This window comes from Astatotilapia calliptera, chromosome 1 (assembly GCF_964374335.1).
Source record: "Astatotilapia calliptera chromosome 1, fAstCal68.1, whole genome shotgun sequence".
Classification (NCBI taxonomy): domain Eukaryota; kingdom Metazoa; phylum Chordata; class Actinopteri; order Cichliformes; family Cichlidae; genus Astatotilapia; species Astatotilapia calliptera.
Window position 1 is genome coordinate 25108690 of NC_137422.1, and position 10809 is coordinate 25119498.

A 10809-nucleotide genomic window follows, 5' to 3' on the forward strand; every position below is an offset into this window, starting at 1 on the left:
TTTGGGTATCATCTGCATGAAAATGTATGCTATGCCTTCAAATGAGCCTGTCTAAGGAAATCACGAATAATGTAAACAGAATCGGTCCTAGCACATAACCCTGTGGAACTCCATAATTAACTTATGTGAAAAGAACTTTTCTTTTATATGAACAAATTGGAATCTATTAGATAGATATGATTCAAATAACTGCAGCACAGTACCTGTAATACCTACAGCATGCCCTAATTGCTGTAATAAAATATTATGGTTAACAGTGTCGAACGCGCTGAGGTCAAGCAGGACAAGCACAGAGATAACTTCACTGTCAGAGGCCATAAGAGTATCATTTGTAACCTTCATTACAGCCAATTACAGTTTTTTTCAGTCGCTAACAAGCGTTTGTCCAAACAGTTGTCACATTTGCAAAACTCTAAACACAATTAGCACAGCATTGGTCTGTTGTGGCCATACCATTCACACATTTCATGTCGTGTTCACCCAATATGCAGTCAGTGAACACATTTCCACAATGCTTACATTTTCTTAACAGACAAGCTATACCTCCCAACAAAATTATGGACTGTTTCTGTAGTATCTACGAATGTTAACACACAACATCCCACAATAGCAAAAACAATATTCCAAACCTTAGATACAGTATAAAAACCTCTGCTTCTGCAATGATATTAGTACAAAAACAATATCAATATCAAAAATATATCTCAGCTGATAATAAACAAACAATTGAATAATTGACACACAGCTGATTTATGTTGGGTAAATTGGGCCAACCACAGCTTCTTCCATTCTGGCTTAGAGTCAGTGGGGTTTATAAGGCAAGACCTTGAGGAGTGATGTTTTTGGAAACAAAAAAAAGACAAACTGTATTGTCTGGTCGAGGAAGAGTAGGAGCAAGGGGCCCAGGGAGAAGAGCAGGCCCAAGGAGAGGGCAAGGTAGAGGTGTAAGAATGCGTGGTGGTGGCATTCCAAGGGCTGCAAGAACAGTAGTCAGTGATGAAATTCGTGCCACTATCGTTGACCATGTAATCAACCATGGTCTTTCACTAAGAGAGGCTGGTGAAAGAGTGCAGCCCAATTTGAGGCGGTCAACGGTTGCCTCCATTATACGCATCTTTCAACAAACCAACAGGTAAGTATTGCATTTTACATGGATTGTTTCTATTCTCACTTGACATGTCAATATGGTCATACAGTAATGCATATGTTGAATTTTTTGTCTTTCTAAAGAATGCAACATCTTCCACCCTCTGGGGGAAGAGGAAAGCTCCTCAGTAATGATCAGGAGCTTGCCATTGTAGAAATGGTTACTGCAAATAATGCAATAAAACTGCGTGAAATTCAAACTAGAATTGTGGCGGACCATGAGATATTTGACAATATCGATAGAATCAGCCTCACAACCATTACGCGGACATTGTCCAAACACAGAGTGCGGATGAAGCAGCTCTACACTGTTCCCTTTGAGAGGAACAGTGAGAGGGTCAAGGAGCTACGACGACAATATGTCCAGGTATAGTGTATATTCAATCCAATGTCCAGTTCTATAAGCTTTGCACTTTGCAAGTAGGTAACCTACACAATACTAGGTTACAGTACAGTATGGTATACAGTAATAACATGACTTACATAAACTTTGTTTCAGAGAGTTATGGAATTGGAGGCCAACCATGCCCCTCATGAATTCATATACATCGATGAGGCAGGATTCAATCTGGCCAAAAGGCGTCGACGTGGACGAAATGTAATTGGAAAAAGGGCCACAGTTGATGTGCCAGGACAGAGAGGGGCAAACATTACCATGTGTGCAGCAATTGCAAATGCAGGATTACTCCTTCACAGATGTCAGGTTGGACCCTATAATACAGAGCGCTTGCTTGCCTTTCTCAATGATCTCCACCAGTGCCTGGTTCCAGAGCAGGGTCAGGAGGGTGAAAACATGAGGACCTTTGTAATTACCTGGGACAATGTGGCTTTCCATCACTCGCAAGCAATAACAACATGGTTTGAAGTCCACCCAAGACTGGTAAGTCTCTTCCTTCCACCCTATTCACCTTTCCTCAACCCCATAGAGGAGTTCTTTTCTGCATGGAGGTGGAAGGTTTATGACCATCAGCCATATGACCAGATGTCCCTCCTTGAAGCCATGGATGCTGGCTCCAGGGACATCACAGTTGACGATTGCCAAGGGTGGATCCGACATACCATGCGGTTTTATCCCAGGTGCATCGACTTGGATAACATCAGATGTGATGTTGATGAAAACATGTGTCCTAACCCTGAAGATCGCAGGGATTAGATGCAAATTTTTTGCCTTTTTTTAGCCCCCCTCCCCCTCCCCCCCTTTTTATCTTGGCTTTTTGCTGTTGTTTTTTTGTTCAGAATGCGCTTGTGTGTTTCATGGATATTTTGTTCACTGTAAGCAATACTGTAGAACTTTCTCTGTCCTATCATACCGTGTTTCTACTGTACCTCCTGTAGTAAACAGTAAAGAAACAGAAACTTGTTTGCTTTTTACTGGAATGCTTTTGAATGTGAACATTACTGTACATGTGGACATACAGTTACCAACCAAGACATTTCTGGTGTCAAAATGGTGGATTGCATGTTTCGCATGCAAATACCTGTAAAACTGAATCATAAAGGTCTATGCAGTTTTTGTAATGTCAATAATAGCCAGTATTTTGAAACCTGGTGTACTTTGATTGACTGCATGTACCTTGTGAAGTGAAAACAAGTGTTATTCTTTGACAGACTAATTTCATTTTGAGTCAGATTTATAGTGTTTTTGTACAGTTAGTGTGTGCAGAGAAAGATGTGTTCTATTTTGAAATGAAGAGGTAGTATATATTTAACAAAATGTATTTTTGAGAAGAAAATTATCCATTTGGCCAATTGTGTTTTGTAGGTGTGAGTCTGTGTTAAGAGTTTAGAAAAAGTATCTCAAGTATGGGTAGGCGCTTGTTAGCGATTGAAAAAAACTGTAATAGAGATAGTTTGATCATATTTAAGACTGAAGCATTAATTAATGATAGGAGTTAGTTGAGCAGTCTTGTAGGAATGGGGTCTAAAAGACACACTGGTGGTTTAGAGGAAGCAATTATTGAAGTTAACTCATAAACATCAATTGGAGAGAAAGAGTCTAAATAAATGTAAATGGTATTGAAAGTAGCTTTACATAATGTTATAGCTTTGAGATGAGTAATTGTCTAATCATTAAAATTTTATTTGTGAAGAAATGTATGAGTTAAGGTTAAAAGAATGCTTGGCCCAACACACCTGTGACTTTTTGTCAGCATGTTAACAGTACTGAAGAGAAACCGGGGGTCATTTTTTTTCTTTCAAAATGTTTTAGCTTTACAGACGGCTTTTTTTAAGTGAGCAACAAACTATTTACCAGGCAAAATGAAGATTTTCGAATTAGTGTGATGCCATTTCCTCTTACAAGTTATCTGCTTTCCACAGTATCCAGAGTTATGCACAGTGAAGAAGTAAAATAAGATAATCAACCTCTGTGGGAGTAGAGTTCATGTAGCTACTCTGCACTATGCTGTCGCATGGCATTGAAGAAAATAATAGTGAAGGAATTATATCCTTACACCTAGTTATAGCACTTTCTTAAAGACATCTACTATGATGAAATGTATCCCCCACTGCATAGCCCATTATTCTAAATTTAAATGTTATTAGGAAATGATCAGACAAAAGAGGGTTTTTGGGCTATACTGTTAAATGTTCATTTTTTAAACTCTCAGCTTAACCAGAATTTTCCCACATTCCAAAATATGTATGGGTTTAGGTTAACTCGCAATTCCAAATTGACCATAGATGTGAATGTGAGCATAATGGTTGTCTGTCTCTGTGTTGTGATAAATTACAGACATGTCCAAGGTGTCACAGTTCACCCTGTGATATTTGGGATAGGCAGTATTGAATTGGATGGGTCAGAAAAGATGATGGAAGGACGGAAATTCTTTCATAGCAGATGAAAGACACAGACTACTTACTTCAAGTGGATGTTGAGACACAATGTAGACAAACTTAGCAAGTCGGAGAAACTCAAAGTTCTCTGAAGCAGTTTGTTGTTGTTGTTGTTTGGGGGATTTTTTTGTCCTAATTTAGGACTGTTCAAGAACTTCGGTATTTAAGAACTGAAAAGATACAATATTCTTGATTTTCCTAACCTTAAGGACATGCATATCTGAGTGCCTGTGATGGCTATGGTTTACATCATCTACGAACTCTTGCTGTTGACTGGAATCTAGTTCATCTGGTTGGTTCACCTAAACCAACAGTTGGCTAATTATTACAGACTTTCTAGATGGATAAATAAATACAGTACTTTTGCATCATAAGGGTGCCTTATTGTGAGCACAGGAAAAAATATTTTACATTCTAAATCTTAGAATTACATTCTAAGCAGGGAGATTGTCCTAAATTGAGTGATTATGAAGAAACCATTTCCTATTTATAAACATTTTATATGGTATTAAACTTGGAGCTGGAAGCTAAGGCTTTGGTTTTGCAAATCACGTTTTGGATTTCCTGCAATGTGGGTTCTTTTCTATTCAGATCTGTTTAGGGTTTCCACGTTTTTCTTATTCCAATTGACTTCTTATCTCTGAACCCTAGATGGGTTCCTGTGTACACTGTAAAAATCAATTTGTTGACTCAAGTTGACAAGGGAAAAAGGACAGTTCCTTTCCTGATCACAGTGCTTCAGTTTGCAATGGACAATTTGAGTTCATTGACGCGTTAACTACCATACATGGAGATGCACAGCAGTGACTGCTCTACACAGCCTTCAATGAAGTGATTCTGTGAAGAAATAAGAAAAACAAAACCTTTCATTTGTATGGTTATCACCACAAAAAAACAGTAAAAATACTTTTTGCTAATGATAAAAAGACATTTGCTTTCCAGATTTAAATGTAAGCAGACATGGAGACACTATTAGAAAGGACACTGAATGACATTACAAAGAAAGGAGAAAAATTAATGGATCTTTACTCAAGAAAAAAAAATGTGTGAACAGAAAAAAAGAATATAAAGTAAATATAAATTTCAATTTCAACTTTAGCTTTAGCTCAGTAGCTTTTGCTTGTGTGTCATGAGGGCAGCTTGGCTTCTTAAAAAGAAAACAATAAAAATTGTGCTTTAAACATGTAAATGAACCAACTACTAGTTGATGAATCAGAATGGCTAACTGAAGGCTGAACAGTCAAGCTCCTGTCGGGTATCATAGCGGCTAAGATGAATAGGCACATGGCTCAATATATGAAAGGGCACACAAAGGAATTGACAAGAATACCAGAGGAGCGAAATACTAGCTCCTGATAGACAGAACAGTCGCCCAAGACTGCAAGGCCAGACTGACCAGTCTGTCCACTGCCTGGATTGATTACAAAAAGGCCTATGACTTAATGCCCTGGAATGTCTACAATTGTAAAAGACCAACAGGACCTTAAGAGCTTTCATCAGGAACTCAATGGGGATGTGGCGTACAACACAAGAGGCCAACTTCAAGCCAATAGCACAAGTCACCAGCAAGTGCGGGATTTAACAAGAAGATGCTCTGTTCCCATTACTGTTCTGCATAGGCCTGAACCCCCTCAGTGAGATTATTGAAAAGACTGGCTATGGATACCAACTACATACAGAATGAAGCAATTGTTAGCCACCTTCTCTACATGGATGACATCAAGCTGTATGCCAAGAGTGAATGAGACATTAATTCACTAATCCACACCACCAGGATATACCGCAATGACATCGGAATGTCATTTGGACAAGAGGTGTGTAATCGGATAATAACAAAGAGCGCACTGCCAGAAGGCAACATTGCAGACATCGAGAACAGCTACAAGTACCTGGGAATTCCACAGGCAAATGCCAACCACAAAGAGGCTACTAGGAAAGCTGCAATGACTAAGTACCTGCAGAGGTACCTAGCTGGGTCAGGCAAGTCCTTAAGAATCAGCTGAATGGGAAGAACAAGATCCGGGCTACCAACACCTATGCCCTGTCCATGATCAGGTACCTTGCTCTGAGCACAAGATCTGTAAAGGCCGGGATCTATCACAGCAAGACCCCAGGTGCAGGCTGTGTAAAGATGCCTCTGAGACAATCCAGCACATAACAGCAGGGTGCAAGATGCTAGCAGGCAGGGCATACATGGAACGTCATAACCAGGTTGCCAGCGTAGTATACAGAAACATCTGTGCCGAATATGGCCTAGAAGTGCTGAGGTCAAAATGGGAGACACCCCCTAGGGTGGTCGAAAATGACCGAGCTGAGATCCTGTGGGATTCAGATGGAGAAAATGGTCATGGCTAACCAACCAGACATAGTGGTAGTAGAGAGCAGAGGAAGATGACTGTAGTGATAGACATACCGATACTGAATGACAGCAACATCTGGAAGAAGGAACACGAGAAGATGGCAAGGTATCGAGGGCTCACAGAAGAGCTTGAGAGATGTGGAGGGTGAAGACAACAGTGGTCTCAGTGGTAATTGGAGCACTAGGCCTCCTAGGACCTAGGACTCCCAAGGTAGCCGAGTGGCTCCAGCAGATCCCAGGAATAACATCGGAGATCTCTGTCCAGAAGAGTGCAGTCCTAGGAACAGCTAAGATACTGCGCAGGGCCCTCAAGCTCCCAGGCCTCTGGTAGAGGACCCAAGTGTGAAGCATACACCGCTTGCAAGGGGCAAGTGGAGAATGTTTTTAAAAATATAAATTGCTTTAGGAAATACAGTAAAATATTTTGTGTATTTGGTTACATTTATATAATGTATAAGTCCTTTTGACATAACGTATTGACAAAAAACTAAGGTAAGATATTTCTGTTACTATTTAAAATCATTGTTTATAAAAAAGTAAAATAACTATCACTTCACCATTTATTAACTGGGCATATAGTCTTATGTCATGAAACGGCTGTGGCAGGCAGGCGGAAGGACCCAAAAGCAGAACTCAAAACACGGGGATGAACTGAAGGAGGCTGCTTTATTGCAGTGGCATAACTTACACAAAAAAATACTTACACAACCAAACCAAAACCTAGAAACATTGAACCAATCACAACACACTGGGAAACTAGAGACAGCAAGCTTAGGGAGCACAAGATTAGAAACCCACACAGCATGAGGGGATGCCGCGACACTGACAGAGAGAAACACAGGGCTAAAATACACTAAGGGATAACGAGGGAATGGGACACAGAAGGAGAGCACAGCTGAGACTAATCACACTTGACGAGACTAAGGGGAGACAAGGCTAGAGATACAGACATGAGACAAAGGACCGTCAAAGTAAAATGACATGAACACAAGGGGAGCACAGAGAACACGTAAACACTGGAAGAAAAATAACAACCCCCCCCCCCCCCCCCAGAAAACTCTAAAAATGAATAAACACAAAACATAAACACGCAGTCACAAGACTCCGGACTATGACATCTTGTTTCTGCGGCACGAGGTGGAGTAGCAATGGTGTATGCGAAGGTTTTTGCAACTCAAAGCTAGCTTAGTAGCACTCAAATATGTATTACCGATAATCCCATGGATGTAAAAAAGAAATATACATTAAAAGTTGTGCTGACTCACTCAGGCTGAGACAGAATGTTTACTGCTTTGAAATAAACTACCTAGAAATACTTACTTGATAACAACGTGCAGTATTATATAAAAAAAAAAAAATGGCTGACAGCGCCTTCACTGGATTTCAGATGTGACCCTTGACATTGAGCATCATGTGACCGTGAGGTCATTTTAAGGGCGGATGTATGTTACATAAAAGTTGGATGCTGACACATTTTCTGAAGTAAACTGAACGAATTATGAGTTTTAAAGTATTTTTTCAAGTTGTAGCTGTTGTAATGTGTCTTACTTAGTTGTAATGGGCAATGAGTTCAACCAGCATAATTACACTGGTTGCCCATCTGACTAAAACCCCAAATCCCTTTTTACAGTGTACATCCCACAAAAACACTTAGGATGTACACTGTAAAATGTGACTAAAAGCAGATTGTAGTTATTTGCAAATCTCTTAAACCCATATTTTATCCATAGCAGAACATAAAAAATATATAAAATACTGAAACTGAGAAAATGTAAAATTTTAAGAAAATAATATCTCATTTTAAATTTCATGTCAGCACCATGTCTAAAAAAGTTGGGACTTAACCATGTCGACCAATGCATCCCTTATTCATTTTAGAAGAATCCACAAATGTCTGGGAACTGAGAAGACCATTTGCTGGACTTGGGATAGAAAGTCCAGCAAATGTTTTCTTTTTTTTTGTTTGATGTAGGATTCTAGCGCCTCAAAAGTCCTTCTTTGTGACATATTTCATTTCATGAGGCACCAAATGTTTGCAGTTGGTGAAAGCTATAGACTGCCAGCAGGCTCTTTAACACAGACTATACTTCAATGCCCTACTATTTTAATATATGCAATATGCAGCTTAGCAATGTCTTGCTGAAATATGCGGAAAAATACGTATTTTGGATTGAAGGATATGTTACTCTGATTTATCTGACCACAGAACCATTTTCCAGGTTTTTTTTTTCAGTCTATTTTAATTTTGGCTCAGAGAATCCGGTGACATTTTTGGATTATGTTCATATATGGTTTATTCTTTGCATGATACAGCTTTAACATCCATGTTTGGATAGCATGGTGAATTGTGTTTTTAGGCACAGGCATGTGCCACGTCCCATGCACACAGAGATTTCTCCAGATTCTCAAAGTCCTTTGAGGATATTATGTTCAATAGATGACGAACTATCCAAAGTGTTTATAGTTTTATGTTGTGGAATATATTATTCTGAATTTGTTCCACAATCTGTAGACAGCGTTTTTGCAGACTGGCGAACCACTGCCCATCTTTATTTCTGAGGAACTGCCTAGTCTCTTTATATCCAGTCCTGTTACTGACCTGATCTAATCAGCTGCAAAATGTTCCTCCAGCTGTTTCTTTCCAGTACCACAGTTTGCTGTCCCATCCCAACTGTTGCTGTCATCAATATAAGCTAATATTCTTTATCAAACAGTAAAATGTCTCAGTTTAAAAATGTGGTATTTAAACATCTGATACATTTTTCTGTGATCTATTGTGAATAAATTATGGTTTTGTGAGATTTGAAAATCATTACATTCTGTTTTTATGTACATTTTGCGTCCTAGCTTTTTGAGGAATTGCGGTTATATCTAATTAAATCATATAGTATCAACAAATTTTTTTAAATAAATGTATGCGCATTATATGTATTTGTAATTCCAGTGTTATGCAGATTACAAATGAGTGTGTTGTTTAGGTATAAAGGAGATAGTGATATGTCATGTGTAGACTGGCCAGCTGTAAATTAATGCAGCCCAAGATTTAAGATACTCTCCTTATCATGCTTTTATCACATTCTTATCAAAATATGAGCTCCTAAAGCCTCATGGGTGATCAATGAACATCCTTACTGCTACTGAAATAAACACAAGGGCATTCTGTGTTCTTTCTGCTGTTATCTTAACAAGTTATCACATGGTCATTAACCATTTATTTGGTCAGCAATCAAAAAGAAATGCTGTCTTTGAACTCGAAAACCCTGACATTTTTCTGAAATATTAATGACCAGTATTATTAACGCAAGTAACATTGCAATTAAATCAAGCTATTGCTAGCAGTGATAAAAAAAATTTGGCACAAAAACTGTACTAAATATTTGTACTCCATACACTGTATTATCACTGCACTACACTATATTGTACTCTATGACACTGTTCTGCGAAGAACCTGTTTGTGTCTTATCTGAAGCTATTTAAAGCTGATGTCAATCATGGGATGCTGGTAAATGATCAACCAGAGGGAGTGGACAGTGTAGTCAAACTGGTAAACAACCATAGAGAAACTTTTATTTTATGTAAATAAAATATGTCAACTCAGGCTGCTACCAGAGTTGACATATTAAAATTCTGTGAAATCAAACCATCTATCTATTTTGTACTTTTATTTTATGATATGCTTCTTACTACAGCCTATGTTCATAAATCAGTTCACCCAAGTGTCTGAATGAATGCAAATATATTTTAATTAAAAAGCTATTAGTTGTACTCAGGAGCAACTAGTACCTGCACCAATACCAAGAAATTAATTCAGGGATTAGACCTCATTTGTCAGAATATATATAGTATATACCTTTTGACAAACCAGAGTAAACATATTCGCTTAATCTTTTTTAGTACATAATACTATACTAATAACTATAATGTCACAGATATAACTGCAAGAACTCCAGTGTCATGTTTACTTGCAAAGGGCAAGTCTTCTTTGCTCTCGCTTTCTCTCTCTCTCTCTCTCTCCCTTTGTGTGTGTGTGCGTGCATACATGCACGTGTGCGTGCGCATGTGCCTGCGTGTGTTTGTAGCAAAAAGGGTGGTAGGCAGCTTACACAGACCCAACAGCATATCACCTCATCTGTCAATCAAGCCACAGGGGAGGTGAAGGGTAAGGAGGAGACAGGCACGCTGCCTAATCATTTTGTAATCAAGCGTCAAAACAAAACAAAACAAAAAAAAAATGTTTATCTGAACAATGCAGGCTGCTACCAGAGTTGACATGAATGTTTTTTTCTCCTGTGTCATTATGTCAGGGCTAATGGACAGCGGTAAGGAGGAGAGTTAATTACTTTTGACGACACTCCCTGCTAATTTACAATTTATATGAAGTCCCTTTTCTCCTCTGCTATCAGTTGACCAGTCAAGCTACAATGCTGCTGCTTGTATCAGAGTAATCAGAATATCTACAATATCTCTGT

At 38.8% G+C, this 10809-nt stretch overlaps 1 protein-coding gene across 1 annotated transcript; it reads left to right on the plus strand.

The window, feature by feature from the left end:
- The first annotated feature begins 709 nt into the window (after positions 1–709).
- LOC145429801 (uncharacterized) lies at positions 710–2517 on the plus strand. Its single transcript, XM_080303903.1, has 2 exons — positions 710–1513; positions 1646–2517. The coding sequence occupies exons 1-2, from the start codon at positions 1232–1234 to the stop codon at positions 2297–2299; spliced, it is 936 nt and encodes a 311-aa protein (XP_080160029.1). The 5' UTR covers positions 710–1231; the 3' UTR covers positions 2300–2517.
- The last annotated feature ends 8292 nt before the right edge of the window (positions 2518–10809 follow it).

What these genes read in the sequence shown, in the direction of transcription:
- LOC145429801 (XM_080303903.1), top strand. Translation starts at nt 1,232, where the DNA reads ATGCAACATCTTCCACCCTCTGGGGGAAGAGGAAAGCTCCTCAGTAAT. An exon ending in TACGACGACAATATGTCCAG is followed by an intron (nt 1,514 to 1,645) that starts GTATAGTGTATA and finishes ACTTTGTTTCAG; the next exon opens with AGAGTTATGGAATTGGAGGC.